The sequence below is a fragment of the Parasteatoda tepidariorum genome, chromosome 4 (genome assembly GCF_982258835.1).
Source record: "Parasteatoda tepidariorum strain Cologne lab strain chromosome 4, Ptep-v5.0, whole genome shotgun sequence".
Lineage (NCBI taxonomy): Eukaryota > Metazoa > Arthropoda > Arachnida > Araneae > Theridiidae > Parasteatoda > Parasteatoda tepidariorum.
Window position 1 is genome coordinate 78801629 of NC_141758.1, and position 24813 is coordinate 78826441.

Here is a 24813-nt window from a genome sequence, read left to right on the forward strand (position 1 = left end):
GTGTATTTTGTTTAACATTGACATTAAAGTTTTACTAGACACAAAGCACAATAAATTATTAAAAACATTTAAAAAAATAAGAAAAAAAATTGGTACTAATGTAGGAAATTTATTTTTAGAGTTGCACTTTCTATGTTCTTTTGAAAATGTGTCTTAAGAACTCTTGAGCTAAGTTTAAGGTAAGAATTTTTAAATGAAGTTTTTAATATGATAGTATAAAAGACAAAACATTGATTTCTGATCCAAATAAAAGAAAAATTTATATCACAGGGACAACACTAAGAACATTTTATTTACTGAAAATTAAGTAATTTTTCCATACGTAGAAATTGTTTTAGTGATGTAATTTTAAAACAGGGCAAAATGTAAACATGTTTAATATATTTAAGATAGGACCATTAATTTTTGTTAAGGTGCAGTTTAGCACTGAGAAATAATGTTATACCTTTTTCACTCTACCCTAGAATGATCAATTTTTTTTTTTTTAATACAGCATAAATAATTTATCATCGATAAAAATTTATCTATAATAATTAAAACAAAATTTAATATTCCATCAAAATTAAAATTTTTGGAGCAAGACTAATGCAAATTTGAAAAAAATTTGGATGGAGAAATTTTCCAAGTTAGAAGCTACAAAGGAAATTATTTTCTTAACATAAAGCAAAGGAAAAATAAATTTCTGTCCCTAAATTATAAAAAATAAATAAATTAATGTTACATTACAAATCTATTCACAATTTATCATTTTAAGATGAATTTCTTTCATTCACTTTATGATACATACACAATTTTCAAATGAAAACAAACAAGAGACTAGAATAGCAGATCAAAGGCTGCCTAGGACAAAGTCCATCTTCTCAAGGAATGCATTGTCCCATTTTGGGAGAAAGTCCGATGATTTCACAGAAGAAAAATTGTATAGTTTTAAATATAATTTTAATAAAAAAATTAATCCCAATTGTGCTGTCTCAGTTGAATCCTAGCACCAATCCTTTGATGATATGTGCTTGTTTTCAAAGTATGTACTTGGAAATAAACACATATCTTTTAGTACAAGCTTGTAGCGTTATGATATGAAATCTAGAATAATTAGAACAAACTAATTAAGAATTCAGTTATATATTCAATGCATTTATTTCAAACAATTAAATGCCTCAAACGTTTTTGTCTAATTTTAGAAGATTATGTTTTTATGCATGTTATAATCTTGAAATAAATTTTTCTTGATTGAAACATATCACATATCAGTAAAAATGCTAAAATATAAAACTCCTATACTATATGATAGTTTATGAACTTCATAAACTATCAATTACTAAATTTAAAAATTTTTAAGATATAGTAAAATTAAAAATACTTAATTAGTACTTCATTTAATAATACTTAATTACTTAAATTAAAAATAATTTTCTCGATTAACAGAGATAAAAAATTACTAAATCCAAATCGATGTAGCATTTGCCAACTGAACTATTGGAAAATACAAATTCCTTTCTTATTAAAGACTTGTTTTTCAATCAAAATGAGTTTTTAAAAATTATTAAAAAATGAATTTTGTAAACATTAGAAGAGAAAAAAAAACTTCAAAATTCTTAGACATTGTAATTTGAGAATCACACTAGAAATTACTTTAAGAAATATTATGTATAAGTAGCAATTACTATTTGCTATTATCTTAAGATTATTTGTTAGACATTGGATTTTTAAAACAACTTTTAAAAATAAATTACCAACCTAACATAATTAATAAAGGTTAACAGTGATGTTTTAAATAATACAGGAAGTTTTTTTAGTACAGATATAGAGAAACATAAAATCGACATAGTTTTTTTAAAAAACTGATTTTTATTAAAAAAAATTTCAGAATAGTCTAAATTTAACGCAATTGCAAAAATTTAGCATCAAAAAGTTTTATAGATCTTATGTAAAACAAATTTAATATATCATTTACAAGCTACAGAAAGTTTAATAGATAGTTTAATAAATTAGTTTAGTTAGTTGCAATGTTTTTAATTAAAGTAAAATCCTGATTATCCGTGGAATTGCGTAGCCCACAAAGCACAGATGATCTGCAAAACACTTAAAAAAGACATGCATCATCAATTTTTAAAATATAAGTGATAGATATCAATATTATTAGCAGTTTTCTTCACATTTTCTTATCCTACTTTTTCTTATTTCTGTATGAAAAAGTCTGCCAACTTTTTTTGTTTCTTGGTGTTGGAGTGCAGGAAGCTTAAAATAAAACAGCCACAAGCAGACAGCACAACTCTGGAGTTCATACACTGTTGAAAAAAGTGCACAAAACAATCATTGAATTAGTTCTTATAAAGAGTTACTGCACATACACGATTTTTAGAAACTCTTATCAGTAATAAAACTAACTTACAATTTTGAAACCATTCATATGTCCCATAATTTATTAAAGGCCATGCTTCATTCTTTTTCATTTAAGGGTTCAAGTGTTGTGTGGGGACCACCCTCATTCGGTAGTTATCAATTTTATAACTGATTTGAGTTTCAAGAATGTGTTATATGTTCAGTAAATAAATGACTGAGTAAAATTCATTCCCATTCATTATATGAAGACAAGGCAGGAAAAACTGAATTTCTCTACTTGCTATCAATATCATTGCTTTAAATAATAACAATATGATCCAGGAAGAGAAACTGCTTTGATAGGTGCAGAATTTATTAATTGAAATTTGAACTTCATTCTGCATTTGTAGTTCAACAGCTGTAAGTGATAACTCATGTTTTCTTGCTCTTTAGGAATACCTCCCTATTTTCACCCTTTCAATACTCTTTTTAGTAGGTATTGCACTTGAAGCTGCAATGTTTATATGCAGACCCATTATTTGATTAACTGTGAACACCTGAGCGACGAATATGAATGTTTGCTAGTATGTTGTTCTCAAAACTCTTAAAATAGTTCCATCTCTATGAATTTATTTTAGATTCTAATCGTTGTTTATCATTACAAAATCATTGTTTATCATTGTTTATCATTACAAAAAAAAGAAAAAGAACAAAAGTAAAGCGCAGATAATCTACCAGCGGATAATCAAGAGTTTACTGTATGTAGTAAAAAGATTTCCATACATGTAGGCATAAATTTAAGATGAATTTATAATAATTTAAGTAATACTTATTACTACAAAAAGTTTACTAGATTTAATGCAATATAATCTAATAAATGTCAATTAATTTGTTAAAGACAATATAGGTTTTTTAATGCCATAAAATATTCTAAACTGTACAGTACTGTAAGAATAATTCATATTTTATAATTTTAGTAGAGATTCTAAGATTCTTAAATACTCCTATTTTAAATTCATAAAAAAAACTTAAAATCAACTAACAAGTTAAATAGATTTTTAAATTAGCATTGTGAAAATGTAAGAATTAATTTATCTTGCTTTTAATATAATAATTTTTTAAAATTATAATTTATTAAAAATTTATTACAGAAAGACTTTATATGGACATTTCAAATTGATAGCTGATATAACTAAATAATAAACAGTAAAACTGAAGCTCAAATAACAAAATCAAGGAATAACATCTAATTGTAATTGTCACCCAAAGAGACAAAGTGATGCTAATCAGTTTTCATTTGATCTTCAATTCTAAGATTTGATCTTTAATTTACTAAGATTTGTAAAGTGAATCAATAGAACTCAACAAGAGTAGTACTTATTTTTATTTATAAAATAAACATTTTATTAAATGTATGATTTTAAAAATTGGACAATCTATATGAGTTGCCTATTAAATAGCTAAACACCTAAGTGAATCATATAAATTTGAAAATTGATTTGTTTAGATGTAAAACAAATGCTACTGTTAATTATTAATAACAGCTTAATCAAGAATAGTCAGATTAAGTATCTATACTAGTAGATTAAATATGAAACAAAGACAATTGTTAACTACTTTCCATCTTACATAAATTGTTTAAATTAAGAGTAATTAAAAAATCACAGTAGTGTTGAGTTGGCTGTTACAAATTTTTTTTTTCCAATTAAAATAAATGTTTTTAAAAACTAAAAATGCCAAAATAACAAAAAACAATTTTAAATGAGACTTAATGTGTATAACAACTAACAGTTATGAAAATCACAAATAAACAAACTGTAAAAAAACTAAAATAATAAATAGTTTTCACGAATTCCATTAAAAACAAGTGAATGTTTTCTTCTAAGTCATAAAATTGATCCCTCAGATTGCTGGTGCATTTTAATGGTGAAAAGAAATGCACAATTAACTAAAGCTTGCTTCTCAGATAAAGTTATTCACAAGTGAAATGTTTGTGTGATATTCTAATTTTAGTCCAATTTTTCACTTAGTTTTTTCTTGAACAAAATTGGAAGAAGAGATAGCAATGCCAACAGTGTCAGCATAAAAATCGATGTCCCCGATATAGCGTCTTTGGACGAAGTCAATTGATGAAGTGTTGTACCAGCTTGAATCATCACAAAAGAGGGTGGTGCAACACCTGGAAATATAATAAATTTTTACAAAAAGAAAAGATTGACATTTAGTTTTCTTTGAATACAAATGCTTAAAAGAATAATATGTCTATAAAATGTTACATGCTTTTGAGCAGATCCAAAATAAAATAATATTTTAAAAAAATAAAAAAATACTGGCTGGTTTAAAAATTACATCTCTTTAAAGTAATCCCTTAAAATATCAGTTCACCAAAAATTCTAACCGTTAACTGAGTTTTGAAGCTTTTCAATTATAATTAAAGATATAGATTTTAACACACACATTAGCAACCAAAAACATGCCTCCAATTCATTAATTAAAATATAATAAAAATAAAATTATGTGCATCGGATTTGCTATATTTAGCCAAAAACAAAAGCCTGCCTAACATTCAAAAGTTATTTCAACTGTAAATTAGAAAAAAGAAGATAAAAATCTTCCAAACACAGTTCACTTCCAAAAAATAATAGCTCAAAGTTTGCACTCATTCAGATCTAACAGAAACAGTTATGCTTTATTGAAATTTCTATAATTTACAAAATCAATTATTGATAAATTTTTGAATATCGATGAAAAAAAATTATTATCAAATTACTATTTTTATATTTTAGTAAAAACATGATTCCGATAATCTAATAAATATTTTTAGTATAAGCATTAGACTGTGTTTAATTATTACAAAATGCCAAAATATATTCTTGCTTATAACTAGAGTGCTAGAAAAAAATATATATATAAAAGGGCCACCAGTGTCCTACATACATCAAAAGGTTAATGAACACTGATGAACTTTTATAATCCAAAAATTCAATTATCCTATGAACATTTCAGTTTAAGATACTTTAGATGATCAGGGTTTTGACGTAATAATAAGCATAGAAAAAGTATTAAGAAGTAACGAGAAAAAAATAAAGTACAGAAATGAAATAAAAAAGTATGGAAGCGCTTACCAATAAATGTGCCCAGTATGAAAGGTTTAGCAGGAACACCAATAACTGGAGAGGTAATATTTATGAACCAATTAGGTAAAAATGGTGTGATACGTAGAAATATTATGTAATTCAATAAATTAGAATGATGCTTGTTGACCTGCAAAATAAAATGCATTTTTTTTAAAGCTTATTAAAATCATCAATTTAAATTTGTCTGCTACCATAACTCAAGCAGACAAAGACTGTTATTGTAAAATTTAGGTCTAATCTTATATTTATATAAGAGAATTTGCATCATACAGTAGATAAAATTTATACACAAAAATATTTTTGCTGTTAAAAATTTATGCTTAGTTGAAATTATATACAATAATACTTTCAAAAAAGGTAATGAATCTCTCCACAACCTATTACCACCCAAAAGTTTAGGAAAATTATTAAGAATTTTTTCCCCTAATTTTTTCGTCTTTTTTGTTTATTTTTTATAATTCTAATTAAGATAATTTACTCAAAATATTGAAAATCATAAATATTTTTGGCTTATAAATTTGAAGTTTGGCTGACAGATATTATTTAGAAACAGAAAGAGAAAGAATTAGAAATTATAATTCTGTTTCTGTTGCCAGCTACTTTTAATCCTTAAAAAGAAAGAAAGAATTCCCAGATTGCAAATGCTGTGATAATCTGCAGGGCTTTGGGTATCAGGCAAATATGATCAGTCCTGATTAAAGGAGTGGCATTGCTTACAGCCAATTGTATTCAAATGAGCAGGATATTTGATTACTATAAGGCATTAATCAATCTTAAAATGACATGTTTTTCCAGTGATTTCTTTTGAAATGGCATACAATAAATAGTCCAACATAAGGAAACAAAATTGTTTTAATGATAAATAAACAAATAAAAGTAAAATTGTTAATGTTTGTGCGAAAACTATATATGACAATTAAACTTCTATAAAAATAAATCAATGCTAATGAAAATAAAAATTTATTTACTATATTATTTATTTCCTTACAAAAAAATATATAATACAAAAAAAAATTATTACGCATATTTAACTTAACATTTCTCTACTTCTTGTATCCTACATTCTAAACTATGTGTGAGGGAAGTATGTCATCAAAAATTTGTAGACTCGGTTCCAATTATTCTGAAACCTCTTGTTCATTATACTAATTAATTCTCCTGACACCTGTTTAAATTATGGAATGGATAGGTAGATTCCATTGAGGTGACTAAATATGACATATTCTGAGATTAATTGAAAAACAAAAAAAATTCAGCTAGTATACCAGCTCAGTAAATTTCAGCTACCTGTAAATAGTATTAAGTTTTGTATAGAAATTTTGACAAATTAAGATTTAATAAATTCATTACAATAACTGATCTACTTACTTGTCTTGACCATTGTGCAGCTCGTTCAGGAAAAAATCTTTTAACTATTTTTCTCCCCAGTTGTGAAGAAAGAAGGTAACAGAAAGATGCTCCAAGAGCAGAACACTACAAGAATTATAAACTTCTTACTCATACAAAGAGAATAAAAAGTACATAAAAAAAGGAAAAAACTTAAATCACATGTCAAATAAAATTTGTAAAACATAATTTTAATTTAGTAATTAATAAAATTTAAATTTTATGTTTATTACCACTGCATCCAATAATTGCAAAATTCAATAATATTAAAAAATAAGTTTCATGAGCTAAACTCAAATTTGAAATTCCATTAAAACAATAAAATTTTGAGATGCAACATTGAAAAGGATTAAATAGAAGGATTTTTTAAAATTAAATTTATTTTGCTTTCGAATCAACAAAAATGTGATTGTTTCTTTATAATATCATAAAAAAATATTGAAGATGAACTAGATTAACTGTGCACAAGATACACAAATGGGCTATTAGTGACTGTCTGGAATTAATATTTAGTGGTGGTCCAAAGACAAAACTAGCACACTTGTGCACTACACAAATACAATTTAAATCAAAGGGCAAATGTCTAGAGTAATTCGCAGGTCTTTACATTATGCAAGAACTTTTTCAGCTCTGTAACGCTAGGGACATAGCAATAAAGTGGATTCCAAAACAGGATTAGAGAGTGTAGATTGATCAGACAGTCAGGCATCGGGCAATTAAACCTCTCACTTAAGCCTCTGAAGGCAAAGAGCAAACCTATCACCCTTACTGGGTGCCTTACAATGAAAGGATAAAAGTAAACAGATGTTTCTCTTAAAAAAGTCTACAGCTACAAGGTGCTTATAGATAGTGCTAAGGTATCACAGAGGAAAGAATTAAGTATTTCTTTCAAAGTTGCTGATAAAGATAAATAAAAAAAACATCCATTCTAATTAAGCAAAAAATAAAAGGTGCTTTGCACTCATTATGTGATAATATCAAAGGAAATAATAGTTTAAATAATTTATATGAAACTTCACAATCAAATAACTTAATTTGAATTGTTATATGGACATTAAAATAACATTGTATTTGTGTAATAAAAAACGGGACTTCATGGAAGGAAGGTCGCTGTAATTAGCAGTCATAGCAAAAAGTCTAGACAATAAAATCCAATATTTTTGTTACTTCTAAACCAAACCTTATTAAAAATAAGTAGTAGTCTATTTTCCTTAAAGTTGCGTAAAATATATCAAATAGCAAATAATAATGAGCAATTATATATGTTTTTATTAGAACAAGATTTGTTTATGGCCACTGAAATAGGGTGTATATTATTAATAAAATATTTGTTATTTGTGAATAGCTGATATTAAATTAATAAATCAGATACATGTATTTCATAAAAAATTAAATTTCATTATTCAAAAAATAAAGGGAAAACTTTAATCTGAATTAGTGAATGGATTAAAATTGTATTTCATAAATATACAATGATATGGATATAAATGAGTTAAAAAAAATTCATAATCACAAGAATCTTTTTATACTCAAAATTTTCCATTTTGGTAGTGTTCAAAAGGATTTTATGAAGTTCAAAGTGTAGGAGAAATTATTTTGGCCAATAAAGAGTTGTGTCATATGCAGCTCATATAAATCTTAAAACTTTAAGTTTTCCAGGTAGCCATATTTTTATACCTTAAAGTAAAGTGAAGCATTCCTGCAATAGCTCATTGTGGGCCAGGAGACTCGTGGAGTTTAAGGTTCCACTATTTTGTTACCAACGGCTTAATTGTGGTAATATGGTCAGCACTGCGCACAGTCCGCTATTACTTTCCAGCGAAGCTGGTAAGCATTGATCTGAAACAGGGTGGACCTAAAGCCGCTACTGCGGATTGAACCGTTTTGCTCAATGACAGTTCAGTACCTTAACCACTGAGCCATTGCGGTTCATTTTTCAACCTTGTCCAATAAAATTTAGGAAATTAGTCATACAACTTCTATATTATTTAATGAGCTTATAAAATACAAGTTGGTTGAGTTTACTAAAATGCAGAGAAGGATTGAAAAAAAAAAATTGGAAATGGGTAGAATTGTTTCTGAAATCTCGACTGGGAGCAATTGAAAAACATAGTTTTTGGAAAAATGTGATCCAAGTTTGAGTATCCATTTTGTCATATATATTTTTTAATTAAAATAAAATTATAACCATAGCAACTTAGGCTAATTAAGATACAACATAATACTGATTATAATAAATCTCACTTACTGAACAAACTAATAGAATTGCTAATGGATAAGGATACAGAAAACCAGATAATATGCTTAAAAATATGGATCCAGGAATAGCAAAAGATTGTAAGCTACAAATGTAATTAAGGATTAAAAATATACACATATCATTTACATACATTAAAACCTATGAGTGATAGTCCCAAATTTTCAGCTGCGAGCATTCTTGCATTAAAATATTGCTATACCCATGTTATTCAGTGGGAAAATATCGCATAATCAGAGAAATTTCATAATTTTTTTTTTTTAAGGTTTCAACGGTTGGAGGATTGAACTAAACAGGATTTGCTTATTGTGACTGGAAAACATGATAATACATAGTTAAAAAGTATGCACGATGCTAATTAGTTGAAAATTTAAATCGCAATACATAAAAGCACTTAATATCTAATTGACAAAGGATAAAGCTGTAAAAAAATTTTTTTTGATTGTTTTAAAATCAAATTTAAAAAAAAAAAAATATACATATATATTTTTTGCGTGAAGTCAGTCTTAAATGGATCTAAGTGAAGTCAGTCTTAAATGGATCTAAGTGTTTATAGAAAGCTTTAGATTTGCACAATTAAATGGGGAGGTATGCCTAAATATTTTAAAGAATATAAGAAATCCATTAGATGATAATACAAACTAAAAATAAGGAGAAAAATAAAATTTATAGTTTCCAAAATCTTAGTTTTTTTTAAAAGATAAATTGAAAAATAAAAGCTAAACAGTAATAAACCGAAGAGAAAAAAAAAGGAAGATTTGGGACCAATATTTCAAGCTACCACTGAATCAACACTTTAGTTTTTTTTTGTTGTTATTTTCATTACATTTTATTTTAAAAGAGAAACAGTAAATTCATAAAAGGATACAAAATATAAGTTAAGAAAAATGCAAATAAAACAGTGAAGTAGTAACGTTCTTTATATCGAGCAAGCACTTTCCCTAAATTTTTTGCATCTTCAATATCCATGGGTAATTTAACATATTGTGCTTCCTCTCTAAAAATAAAGATAAAATATAATACAAAACAAAAAAGCATTAAAGAAAATAATTACATATTTAGCACAAGAGGAAACTTATTATATATGTTCTCTAGTTAAAATTTAATACATTATAAAGCTTGACATAAATGATACTCAGCCTTTAAGCCACTAACAGATCAATCAAAAATTAAGATCTTATTCGCCAATATTAAAAATAATTAACATCTTAATAGTATTTAAATTCTAAACATAGAGCATTTATTTTGTAGAATGTTACTTAAGATTTAAATATGATTAAAATTCTTTTAACAAATTTACTATATTAAAATAATGAAGAAAACAAAAAATCTATTAAATTAAAATAGATTTTTATACTCAAACTTATATTAAAAGATATATAAGATAATTTAAAGTTACTTAAATTTATAATTTTTAGATATTTTTATACCTTTACATAGATATTCAAAACATTAAATTTTCTTGGATGCAATTTTTGGAGCATTTTAAAAATTGAACTGTAAATAAATTTTATAATTTATTTATTAAAAAAATATATAGATAAGTTTTTTAAACATTAACATTTGTTAAAAAAACAAATTAAGGCAAACAACGTTAAAGAGCGCAAATTTTATTTTTTATTTTTTTATTAACATTTGTTATTAGAATAATAAATTGATGCACAAGGTAATCATTCAAATTTGAAAAGATCAAAATTGTAAACTTACTCCTCTAATTCAGGAAATGATTTATACAAATAAACTAATGCTGATACTGATAGCAAAAATATCCCAACTAAAATTAAAATTGCAGTTCGTGTACTCTGAACTGGTATATTCTCTTTGCTAACATCTAAATTAAAAGAAAACAAGAAATATAAATCATCAAATAATCATAAATTTGTAAATACACTCATACATTTTAAACCCTCATTTAGACGTAAATAAAGCAAAATATCTAAATTATTGCAATGCTTAATATATTTTATCAATGTTTATACCCACACAAAGTTCTCTATGCTATATTTCTTAATTGTATAAGAGTAAACATAGCCCAGAATTATTAAATACCTTAGTAAAGGAATCAGAGCAATGGAGATACACTGTAAACAGAGCCGGATTATACCTTTCGTAGGCCCTAGGCACAGAGCCGGATTATACCTTTCGTGGGCCCTAGGCATAGCCGTTTTTGGGCCCTCCCCTCCTTCTCCCACTCCTCCCCTCTTTTCAAAATATATGCTCAAATTTTCTCGCATAATTTTTTTTTTTTTTTTACATTTTTATTAATATGGAGTTTAATTTACAAATTTGTTTATCGAACTTTATCAGCAATGCCGACATACTGCCGATATTGCAGTTGATATCGATAATACCATTATGATTAGTTCGATCCATAACAATGTTAAAGATAAACTTGTGAATACTTTTCCTACTGTTCACATTGCATTAAGAATATATTTGTCGATTCTTGGATCAAATGCAGAAGGAGAAAGATGTTTCTCCAGATTAAAATGGATAAAAAATTATTTGCGTTCAACAATGATCGTTTGGCATCGCTCGTACTTATGTCTATTGAATACGACATTTTGCGTAGTTTTGGAATTCGACAGCTAATACAAGATTTCGTTGAATCCAAAAATCGCGAAAAAGTAATACATTAGATCATAAGATTCTGCAAAATAATTTATTACCAAAAAATATTTTTTTTTTATGTATCTTCATAATTTTGTGCAAAATACACTTGTTGTTTTTAAAGCTAAATTATTTTTGTCAACAAATTTTTTTCTCCCAAGTTTTTCGTAGGCCCCTGAATTTCGTAGGCCCTAGGCACGTGCCTATAGGTTAATCCGGCCTTGACTGTAAATCAACTGGAAAGGAGTAGGGTCTAAATAAATAACTTATGAACTAAAGAAAAATGTTATACCAATGGTTTGTGGTTAAAGAACATAATCAGTTATTTTTTGATTAGCCAGGTGCAAGCAAAGAGTCTCTACAAAATGCAGACCTCTGATTATTTTTTTTTATTTTATAAATTTTTTTAAAAAAATAGTTGTAGTAAAATAAGAAAATATAATAGAATATATTATAATAAGAGTAATATACTATAATATATTGTAATAGAGAAAAAGTACCTATCATACATTAACTATTTTTTTTAAAAAAAAGATTATTTTCTGATTTCTTATTGTGAATTTCCTTATCGCCATCTCTTAATCTAACTACAGTCGTCAAATGGATTTTAAACTTTCAATTTTTTTAAAACAAATATGTAGATGCTTGCCCAAGGGTGGTTACAAGTTATACCCTTTGAGTTGGTTTACTTCTGTGAATTCTTTTAACTTTTGTAGAAGCCACTGCCTAGAAGTTGCCAATTGTTCTACAGCAGATCATGATATGGAAATCTTACTGCATAGTTACTTTCCCCAAAGCAAACTGTTTCCCTTTGGAGTATTTTTGGACTAAATATTCTTGTCTTTCTCCCAGAATATTATATTGGTCTTCATAATTTGTTTATTTCATAAAAAGGACTTTATATAATCGAATAAAAGTGAAATGGTCATATTTTTATATCTCCTCTCAAAATATAACAGGAATTCAGTGAAGCCGTAGTATTTAACATAGCAGTACATTAAAATTAGTTTGAGTAGAAATAATTCAATAAACAGTTACCAAAGATAAATATCATCAAGTTTTTACTATTATTATTTAGAGGTTTATAATTCTACATTTACCAGAAAAGTGAAAAAAAATAAATAAATAAACTTTTCAGTAAGCCGGTCGCAAGTGGAAAGTCACCAAATATGTAAACATTTGTAAACTCTTTTATTCTTTTACTATTTTTTTAACGCTTAACGAAGTGAACGTTCACAAATTGTTTTTAAAATAAAATAAAGAAAAGAAAAAAAAATACTGGGGAAAATTACAAAAAAAACCCCACTTAATTACAAAGCTTACATAATAGAAAATACAAGATTAAAATTATAATAAACAGTGCAACATGAGAGGAAATTTTGTTGAACAGAGTATTATGCAAGATTTTAAAACGAAGAGATTGCAAGATTTCATTAACAAAATAAAATGAAATACTCAGCAAAGATTACAGTACCATTATCAGTTTTTTTGTAAAAGTTTACAGAGTTAGAGTTCAATTGAGTCATATTGCATTTATTTGTATTAAAAGCACAAGCAGAAATTGGAAATAAACAATCTGAAACACAAGACTTTTTTTTTCTTCGTCTGCAAATGTGCTGACCATGAAAGTGTTGAGAGGTTAATCTACTTCATTTGAAAAATAGATTTGATAGAATTGAATGTTCAAATTTTATTTGTTTCGGATAATTTTAAATGAAAATTCTAATTAAAATGATTAAATTTATATAAATTAATATTCAAAATTTTCGCTATTTTTTTTTTTAAATATTTCAATAGGAATGCGTAAAAACAAGTTTCTGCTCATTACCCATTTATCGATTGCCATTTTTCATTAATTTGTTAGAATAATAGCGCCCCCTGGGGGAGTTGTCTTTTTCTGAAAATGGCTTCGTTCTTATTTGATAACTAATTACTTTTATTATTATTGAAGATTATTCTCTTAATTACAATGTAAAATTGTTGTAGGATATAATTGGGTCTTTTTGTTTACAAACAAAAGCGGGTTAGTATAAATGTCTTTTTGTTCTTTGCTTAAGATTAATTACAATTCAATATTATCTTATGAATGCATTTTTTAAAAAAAAGTTTTATCATTCAATCGATCTGAAAAATGTACTAATAGCATTATTTATTAAACTTTTTCCAAAATTCTTTTTGACTGAATTATTGTTGACATAAATTCTGTTACAACTTATTAATAGTGTTGTCATATGACGTAATATGTTTACGTTTTGATGCTACGAGTGAAGAGATGGATGTCAAAAGATATTACACATTAACATTTAATTAATTGATTTATTGTACTTGAATGAGCTTTTTTTATAGATACTGAATGATAATATTTAAATTATGATACTTATTAAGTGTACTGTAGTTTAAAATACGTAATCAAGGTACATTTTTCTTATATCAAGTTACCCACGTCAAAGACCACAAAACTTAAAAAAATGTAGTTTATTAAACCATGTTAGTGAGCATGATATTGATGCATAGTAAACTAATGTTATAAAATTGTGTACATAGGAATTTTCTTTCATAAAGAGCTCATAATTTTTCATTTTTTTAATACCTATCACTGAATTTATTATTCAATGGTTCAATAATTACTTAATTTTTTAAAATTTATTATTAAAATTGTGTTCTAATGAGAGGATTAAATATATCCAGAAGAGAGCTCACATTGTCTTAACATTGTAATAAACTTATTCAAATTTCTAACTTCAAATTTAGACTAAATTTACTAAATATCTAATATGACAAACTAATATTATGTTAATGTATGTTAAAATACTGCAGTAGTCGAAGTGTCCTATAAAAAATTGTAACCAATTTAAATTATCCGACAGAAATTTTAATTACATTAAAGTTAACAAAATGCTTAACTTTAATTTAAAAAAAACACCTCAATCAGTTTTAAAAAAATTGTCAACAGAACCTGGTAGTTAAGTATCTCGTTTCATCCAATAGTACATGAAAAATGTTATAACCACAATTTTAAAAGGGGGCTTCAATGAGTGATGCTGGTCAATATTTTTATTTTATTATATGTCTTCTTTGTCCTAAAGTTATACCAAATTTTTTCAGGTATGGAGAAATCGTTACTTAATGAACCATCTACTATGAATGATAGTCCTTTGGATCAAATTGATAGTGATGGCAATGAGAGAATACAGTGTTCTTCTCCTGAAAGGCAGATAACTGAAAATACCAATAGTTCAACGATTGAATCACAAATTGAAGGCAAAAAACCAGATAATATGAACATTGAAGCTAATGAAGGACAACCTGTTAGAGAAGCTGTTGATGTGCAAGATTCAGTAGGCTTGATTCATCATACTCAAATTAACGGACCAATAATTCTGGAAAATAGTGAATCTGCATTTTTGTGCAAATATCCTGGTTGTAATTTTACAACTGTTGATGCTGAACTTTATCTTAAACATGAAGATAGTCATGTTGATATTGGAGCGGTCTCATGTGACGCTTGTGGCATGACTTTTAGAACGTACGCAAATATGCGTAGACATCACCTTTATGTTCACCAGGGTATTCGTACATTTGAGTGTCAATATTGCTCAAAGCGCTTTTTACGTAAGGAACAATTTGTAGAACATTTGGCTAAGCATACTAAGCCAAGACCTTATCATTGCACGTTTTGCGGAGAAACTTTTAATTTCCGTGGACATTTAAAAACACACCTTTCAACAGAACATGCCGGTATTGTTGTTGGCAAGACATGCCACTTGTGCAACTTTAAGGCATCATCTCCTAATGCAATTAAAGTTCATTATGCTACTTTTCATTTGAAACAAAATATGGATGTGCCAGGTATTGATATTGATAGAATGAGAGATTTATGTGGCAATTCTCATATTTTAAACAGTCATCATGAAAATGGTGCCATAGATTTAGCTACTGTGTCTCAAAATTTTTCATTTATGAACTCTCATTTTCCAATTTATTCTCTATCTGGAAATGAGAATAATATAGCAATGCCCGGACCTTCAGATTTAAGTTGTCGCACTAAAGTTATTAGACGAGCTACTTCTCCAGTTCCAAATATTCAAAACTTAACAGCTGCTGTCAATGAACCGGCTAAAGAAGATGACAATCGACATACTTGCGTCACATCTTTAGCTGGTTCAACTGTTATTAGTCCACCAACATGCCAAGATGGTGCTTGCCAGCGTATGGAAATGCGCATACGCCAGAGAATGTGTATTAAACCAGAACCACCAGAGCTTACAGTTGATGATAGCCAGAACAGCAGCGTTCAACCTACTAGCACAATGGACTTATCTACCAATGAAGTTGTTGAAACTACTTGTAACTCTCACGAAACACTGTGTAGAAGAAAGGTTCATAAACATTCATCATCTGATGATACAGGCTCTGAGAGTCATAACTCTCCCTCAAACAGACTATGTGTTGATTCGCAACAAGTTGGGAGGACCCCCCATACATGTTTTAGGTACCGGCCTTACGATGAAGGTAGCAGCCAACGTTGCCGAGAATTCTCCAGGCATACTTGTGTAGCTCATAGTCATCCTGAAAGAAGAGCTAGGTTTTCTGATAGTGACATTGAAAGAAGTGCTCATAACGAGCAATCAGATGGTGAAGAGCGTAAAATATTTTACAGTAGGGCTACATCCACAAATAATGCAATAGTTCCTGGTGACAGAATAGATGCTTCTAGAAGTAATCTAGCAACAACTTTCAATACTGAGGGATCCACGTTTACGACTGCCCCCAGTAGCATCTCAAATTACTTCGGTCGTAAAAATATTGTCATTCGTGATATTGAAAGTTGTACTCTTACTTGCACATTTTGCGGGATAATATTTCCAGATCAAACTTTGTATTTATTGCATAGAAGTCTTCATTCTGATAATAGTCCATGGAAGTGTAACTTGTGTGGAAAGATATGTAGTGATAAATACGATTTCAATTCTCATATAATCAGTAAGGGGCATTATTGAATTTGTGGCACACATCTATTCATTAGCTCAATATTTCATTTTTTGCTAATATTCTGAATATAAATATACTATTGCTTCTGATTTTAATGTTATTCATTAAATGTTAAGAATAAGTTTTTAAACTAGAAATTTTTCATATTAACGCACATTGAAAAGTACTTAATTTTGTAAGAATAGAAAATACTTATTGATGTGAAAATCAAGCAAAACTCTACCCAATAAAATAGGCTTTCTTCTAGCTGTTTATTCTAAATAAGAAAAATTTTACCATCATTTTGGAATGTCTCTTTTAACCCGTATAGTGATTTTTATTCTTTTAAAAATAAATGTGTTTTATTCTCATTGTATTTTAAAGAAATGTATCTTCATTCGTTTTGAAACTGCTCTATGTTTTTTTTTGTCTAAAGAAAGACATTATTTAATTAACTAATTAGATTTTTTGTTTATGAAATATTAGTGCCAGCTTTTCAAAAACAAGTTTAATGAAAGAAATTAAAATATTTTCTAACAGTACTTATAACATGATATGAAAGTATGTGTTCTTTGTCATTAAAGTTTTACTTTTCACCAAAAGAAAGCAGCAAAGTTCAGGCATTCTATAAAAACTTCTTTTTTTCTTCAGTTTTTTAAATAAAATAAAAAAATTTGTATCTTATTATTACCAGCTCTAATGGTACTCAATTTAGGTATGACTGAAATTTTGTTTATTTTTACGAAGTATATGTCTGCATGACGAAAATTTGCAATTTCAACCTTTAATCACAAATAGTGAAATGAGGAAAATTCATCCTTTTTAGGTTTTATCACTTGTATATTGTAAATAATTTACCGTCAAAAAATTTTGGTATTGAGTCAATGACGGTGCAAATAATGTCATAAGGTAATGTGTTACTTTTTCATTATTGATTGTTCTATTTCACTTATGAAAATGCATTATAATATTATTAGAATTAATTCTAGGTTGTATGGAATAAAAATTTTATAGTTAAATTTTTTTGATTTAAGATTTTCTCTTTTTGTTCAAGAAATAAATTTTTTTCTTATTCTATGTTTTTTTTAATTTTCTTTTTTTTTTACTATTTAACTTCAAACAACTCTTTTTTCCCCACTAGTTCAATAGGTATGGTCGTTTTTTACACTTTAATTATGTACAATGCACAAATTAAACAAAACACTTCAATAACCTTTGATCTAAATATTGGATTTCCACATACAAAGATGCAATCTTAATGGTTCAATGACCTAACCTTTAATATGCTGTTATATGTCCAGACTATTAGATATATCCAGACTATTAAACAGTACATTAAAAGTTAGACCATTTGTTAAAATAGATACGATGTAGAAACTATAAGTGTGGATTTATGTTTTTTTTAAAAGTAAAAATCCATTAAGTTGGCATTTCAATGTCTTTCTATAAATGTGGAAAGATTTCTTCATTAGTGCCTGCACATAATTTTTGACTAAAATAAGGCGGTTACAGGTGAGAAACTTAAAGAAATATTACAGAATAGGGAAAATTTTAAGGGTTAAGCTCATAGCCACTCCCAGGCAAGCCACTACGCTTAATTGCAGAATCAGGCAGTGGCATTTCTTGGATTTAGAACAGATATAGATTTGAAAGTATCCACAACATTTCAATGTCACTGTTATTGAACATGATGAAGATTTAAAAAACTTGACTGTAGATCATGGGTCGCCAAACTTTTTTGATCATCGACCTCTATATAATTTTTCGAAATCTCCATTGACCCCCATAAAAGTAATTTTCTGTTAATTAAGATAAAACTCTATTAGATACTTTGTTTGTACATTTATTTTATGATTTAAGCATTTATTAAAGTAATAGTACATTGTGTAACAATAGTTCTATGAAAAATATATTAATGTTGAAATTTAAATACCTTAATATTTATTAAATAATAAGTTATTATAAATAAGTAGAGATAATAAGTAAAGTAACTACAGATTTATTGCTTCTTAACCAATGAGATGAGTGTGCCTGGTGTTTTTTTTTGCAAGGTTCGCTATATTGGGTTCAAAATTGGTCAATTTTAATTTTAAATCCCCTTGTAACTCCACGTTTAATTTATTTCTGTACTTAGTTAAGATTGAAGTTACGTGTCTGAAACCGGCTTCAACCATATAGGAACTAGGAAAAGCTAGCATAAAAAGGCTGAGCTATTTCATAAAGTTCTGCATATTTTTGCATTATATTTATATTTGCTCAAAATTTACTTATTGTTAAATTTTTAAAAAGCGTCTTTGCTTCAAGATCCGATAATAATTCAGCAAACTCATCTTGCAGATTGATGTCCATGTTTTTGATGATGCGTTTATTAATTTATGTTCTATAAAGAAACTGATATTAATTCAAATATAAAAAATATTCACAAATTTTACATACTCAATTAGATATGTGTGATTTACGTATTAAGAACTGTTTTTTCTTTGACCCCCAATCGACCCTTCCAATTCGGATCGACCCCCACTTTTGTTAAATAGACCCCTGGGGTTCTATATAGACCACTTCGGCGACCTCTGCTGTAGATGAACAGTGATGGTACTTAATTATGCATTATTAATACTTATTTTTACAAACTTAATTAAATGGAAGAAAGATGTGTGCTAGTTATTGTATGTTTTTTTTTTAAATTTTTTATAAGTAAGCAGTTAAGAAGAGTAAGCAATACTGAAATAAACATTCTAGAGTTACATCTAACTTAAGTTGATTGTTATTTTATTTTGATTAATCATATTTTAGGGTTTTGCTTACACACTCTGAAATTAATGTATTGCTGAATGTCATTCTAATTTGATAGTTTAAATGTAAAATTAAGTTTTTTCCTTAAATGCTATTTTTTTTCTTTTGCTGTAGAGTAGTAAAATACACCAAAAATTTCTTATACTGTTTTGGATTGGATTATTGAAAACAAACAGCTTAACTTGAGATTGCACAATCTGTTTTAGATTAGCCGTTTTTTAATTAAGAGCTCTTAAAATAAAATATTAGATAGTCTTTTTAAAGTTTATCACAAATTTGATCCCTATTGTCCTATAGTATTACTGACTTATTAATATAGATTTGTTTGATTTTACTAAAAACTAAATTGCAAATAGGGAAAGCTATGCGTTATTCCTTGTGGTATTTAGCAGAAGAAAAACAGCAATTTTCATTTAAATGTAACAAAATTGCATCATAAATGTTGTAAAAATACAGTAGGGAACCGATTATCTGGAACGATCGGGACCATCACTATTCCGGATAACTGATTTTTCCGGTTTTCTGAATCGCTACAAAAAAGTTTTTTTATTGTTAAACCCAACTAAAAAAAATTTTTTTTGGAAATAATCTTAAAAGGAAGACAAAACGATGAATTAATACACTAATGATTATTTCCAAAAGGTGAACATCTTTCAAAAAAGAAAGAAAAATCGTAAAATCTTATGAGGGAGGAAATTTTTTTTTTTTTAAATTGGCGGGAAAATTTATCGAATTTCGTTACGGTTTTTTGGTTTTCTGATTTCCGGATAACGGGTTCTGTACTGTATATATATATTTTTTTTTGGAAAAAATTTTAGAAAAAATCTTTATTCTTAAAAGAATAATCAGTTATTCAGTTATATTTTTTCCTTCAACTGCCCAAAGTTTTACATTTGTGAGAGTTAGTGGTAGAAAACATAACTTTCACTTAATTATCGAAAACCGGTATTGTGACTGAAAAAACAATGAAAGGAGGTCACACATTCATCACAAAAGCACAGTCATAATATTTTTAAATATTGCTGCTGAATCTTACGACCTTTATTTTGTTATGAAAATATGTATAAAATCTAAAAATTTTCTTTATATTTACTTTTTTGTTGTTAACCATAGGTTTTGAATTTTTTCATTTAAATTCTTTTGTGTATTTTTTCCCCTCCATTTTCTAAATTTTTAACCTTGTCATTCTTTCATTGTTTATTTTGATGCTTGTAACTGTTTGTACTATTGTGGTGACTATCTAAAACAATTTGTGCTGTAAACAAAGTTAAAGCCCAATTTATTTGTGCTCACAAAACAATATTGACATAGTTTAAAATATACTAAATTTGAATTGAGTGTTAAAAACTACTCCAGAGAGTTTATTTATAAGTTCAGCTTTAATTTTTAGTTGGTCAAAATGCAATATTAAATGCTATATTTTAGACAAAATATATGATCAGATCCTGCGTGCTATAATAAAGTTGTATAAAATTATTTATACATGAATAGAAATATTTTAAGCTGTGTTTGTGTTGTTCTGTGAATTTGATATACTTACATAATTTTGTTTCTCAGTGTTATTCTTTATTTTTTTATTTTTTTTTTTTTAGATTTTAAAATTAATCAAATTTTAAATATCTTTTATTATAATTTTTTTCATTATTACTGTATTGAAGGGTGCTCTTCAATAAGAAGTAGCTATAATTTTGGGTGTTGTGCTTTATACTTGTATGTACCATTTTGTAAGGAAATTTTTTTTTTATCATTTAAGCACTCAGCTTCAAACATTAACTATTATGTTATCAATCTGTGTCCCATAGTAAATTTTCAGTGTTGAACATTTCATAGCCAGTCATTAGTTATTATTAGGGTTGCAAGTTTGACTCCAAAAAAAAAATTACCAAAATTCGCAGAAGATTCGTGAAGAATTTTGAACATTTCGAGGGAAACAAATATAATAAAACATAAGCAACATGTATACTTAAAAAGATAGACCTGGTACAAATAATAAAATTAAAATATGTACATGGTAAAAATAAAAACATAAGCAATAATAAAACAAAATCAAAAAAAAGAGGGAAAAAATATTTCTTTTAATTTTATGCAATATTAATATTTTTATTAAACTGAACATATTTTTGGTATTAAATATAGTACGTTGCTAAGTTATATTAGTTTATATTTGGGTGCTAATTGCTTCAGGCATTTTTATGCAGTAAAAACAATGTTTAAGCATCAATGCTGTTTGTAGGCATTTACGAACAATGAAAAGCTGCTATGGAACGTTTTGAGACAAAGATCCATTTGTTCTTATTGGTATACTCTAAAAATTAACATTTTGCTATGGATCTATTCTCTAAAATGTATTATCAATTATACATAATTTTGAAACTTCTAAAAGTATTAGTTGCAGTTAAAATTTAAGCAATAAATTTTTAAAAAAAAGAAGAAACTTAAAAAAAAATCTGATTTAAACAATTGTTGCATAAATCATAACAGTTAAAAGAATTTATGTACTTTAGAAATAACTCTGATTATTTGTGGAAATCATCATAAAAGTTAGTGTGGTAACAGAATTGCAACCCTAATTATTGTGTTATTTAACTTCCATTCATTTCTCATAATTTAAAAAACTTGGATTTAAAATTTTATTTGTTTTTTACAGCAAATCAAATGAATTTTTTTAAAATTATCTTTTGTGCATACTTGTGATTAGGGTGTATATAATTCTTTGGTGTTAAAAATTTTTTTCTTTAAATTTTATTTTATGCTAGAAATATAATTTAAAAAAAAAAAATTATGTTATAAGTTATCCTTGTAAGACTGGGTGCTTAAGGCAGCACTGAAAATATTCTAGTAATTTTTTGGAATTAATGCATATAATATGTCCCACAAAGAGAATTGAAATAAAGAACTATAAAATTTTGTTGTAATAAAAAATTTATCTTTTAAACCTATAGGCATTTATGATTAATTTTGAATTAGTACTTAGTTAATATTGTTTCAAATAGAAAGATGCTGCTCTGTTGAATGTATTTTTTTTCTTTACTGATGAATAGAGCCTGGATTTTGATGACCTAAAGAATCTCAATTTATGCCCTTAAAAAGTGCAAAAAATGCCCTTACAAACTGCAAAAAATGTCCTTAAAAGTGCAAAAAATGCCCTTAAAATGCGAAAATTGCGCTAAAAATGCCTTATGACATGACTTAAATAGAAGTAAAAATATTGAACTAAAACAATGTTTTACTCTTTAAAATTATTATGAGTCGTTTCAAAAATATAAAGCAATGCAATACTTGTTCTACGTTCATTAAAGTTTGAAAAATATGTTTTATATCCAAAATAGCAAAAAAAAGGAAAATGTATTGACTCTAAAACATTTTCATTTTGTATAGAAACTTAAATGAATATAACAACTTCCATCTCATAATATTACTAAATATCAGAATTACAGTGGATTATTAATTTTTTTTTTAATATTTTGAAATTTAAACGAGTGTCTCTTGTCTGAAAGCAAATTTTTATACCAGGAGAAGCTTCTTTCAACGTCTACTGATATTATTGGTGCGTACTTGAAAAGGACGGTTACACTTACTGACAATTCTTCTTCAATTTGAAAAGATGTTGCTTCACCTTTTAATATCCTAGAGATTTTCTTCATTGTTTGGAAGCCAGTGCAATAATAAAAATTAGAAAAAAATTAACAAAAAATTTAAAAAGTGCTTTAAAATGCAAAATACGCCCCAAAATTTAAAGAAAATGTCCTATAAATCTCAAAAAATGCTCTAAAGGACAAAAAATGTCCAAAAATGCAAATGTCATCAAAATCCGGGCCTCAATGATGAATAATGAAATTTTTGGATTTTTTTTAAGCAGTTATTATCTGATTTGAATGACAATAATATTTTTGACTTCATGCTATAAAAATTTGTTAGAGCAATAATATAAAAATTGTTTGCCTACTTTTCAATCTCTTTGTCTTGTTCGTAATTTTCACTACTATTCTAGTACTTATATTGCTTTGCATACATGTTTATATTATGCTTCGCATACTACATTTTTAATGTGACCAACACGGTGCTAAAAAAGGGGGAGTTTTATAATTGAGGTTAAAGGTGAGGTTTATATTGTGATATGTGTGTGCAATACGCAAAGTGGGTTTGAAAATAAGATTTGTAAAATATAAAATTTAACTATAAATTAGTGTTTGTTTTCTGATGAAATTATTTTATATAGTTCTGAATGTTGTATAATTTTTTTTTTTAATTTTAAATTGGGAATGCAATAGTTATAGACTAAATTTTCATTTTATAAACAAGTGTTGTCTTGGATAGATGTAATTTTTTTTAAAAAATGCAACTACATATTTCTCTTGTATCTGTTGACTGCAAACTTATACCTTTGTGCTTACATATTTCATTGTTATTTAAGTATGTCTGATACTGTACCTTTATGATTTGGTCATGAACAAATCTTAGTTATCAGTTTAAACCATTATTCTGAGAGTCTCAAAACAATTATTCCAATGCACTAAAGCATTAATTATATAGTTGTGTTTGGTTGGCATAGCTATTAAATGTATAAAAGCTTTATATTTGTGGTTTTCTTTTTCTTGTCTCTTTGTATGTCAGTTGCCCAGAAGCAGAACTATGTCTATGTTCAGCATCAAGACTGTTCTGCGCGAATGGGTGAAAATAAACAACTATTACTAGTTAATGAGTAATTAAATTATTTTTCAAAAAGAAGCGTAACCTTAATTTGTTAAGCATAATTATAAATGATATATATATCAATGGGAAAACAAAATTTTAATTTTTTTTTTTTTTTTTTTTTTTAAAGCTTTATGCTATTTGACATTTCTATTTCTAGAATAACTTTTCTATTGTGAGTTTAAGTGCTGAAATTCAGTTAACATCCCTAGAACATTCAGAGAAGAGCAAGTGGAGTTTGAACAACTTTACTAATTGTACTATTTAAATATTTGTCAGAAAATTCTAAAGTTTTAAACCCCTATTTAAATAAAATTTCGTTTAAAAAAAATCGAATTTATGTATCTGATTTAATAATTAAGTACAATAAAGGAACTGATTTAATAAGTATTCAGTACAATAACTTTTCTACACCAGAAAAGAATGTTAAAAAAAAATTGCATTTTCTTGTACTTCTCTTAATTTTCAATGATAATTAATTTTCAAATGATATAATTAATTAGATTTAATTTTTTTATTAAAACATTAATTAAAAAGTGTTCTATTTGCAGAATTAAATTAGAGAACTTGAGAAGTTAGTTTTAATTTTAAAGATTTCTTTCGAATTTGAAATTAGCAGTTGAAAATTATTCATTCTTGATAGTT

At 26.8% G+C, this 24813-nt stretch overlaps 2 protein-coding genes across 3 annotated transcripts; one reads left to right on the forward strand and one right to left on the reverse strand.

Annotated features, from left to right (window-relative positions):
• Positions 1–3688: 3688 nt before the first annotated feature.
• On the reverse strand, positions 3689–13546 carry stas (Transmembrane protein stas). Its single transcript, XM_016061278.4, has 7 exons — positions 13187–13546; positions 10810–10933; positions 9971–10099; positions 9094–9187; positions 6828–6932; positions 5448–5586; positions 3689–4501 (listed from the first exon to the last, which is right to left on the reverse strand). Exons 1-7 carry the CDS (start codon positions 13236–13238, stop codon positions 4332–4334), a joined length of 813 nt encoding a protein of 270 aa, XP_015916764.1. The 5' UTR covers positions 13239–13546; the 3' UTR covers positions 3689–4331.
• A 25-nt stretch (positions 13547–13571) lies between these two features.
• LOC107446593 (uncharacterized) lies at positions 13572–16974 on the forward strand. 2 transcript variants are annotated; one of them, XM_016061277.4, is made up of 2 exons: positions 13572–13735; positions 14818–16974. In XM_016061277.4, exon 2 carries the CDS (start codon positions 14820–14822, stop codon positions 16710–16712), a length of 1893 nt encoding a protein of 630 aa, XP_015916763.2. In that variant the 5' UTR covers positions 13572–13735; positions 14818–14819; the 3' UTR covers positions 16713–16974. The 2 variants fall into 2 exon arrangements, with proteins under 2 accessions (XP_015916763.2, XP_042909919.2); XM_043053985.3 differs by lacking the exon at positions 13572–13735 and adding an exon at positions 13936–14126.
• Positions 16975–24813: the final 7839 nt, after the last annotated feature.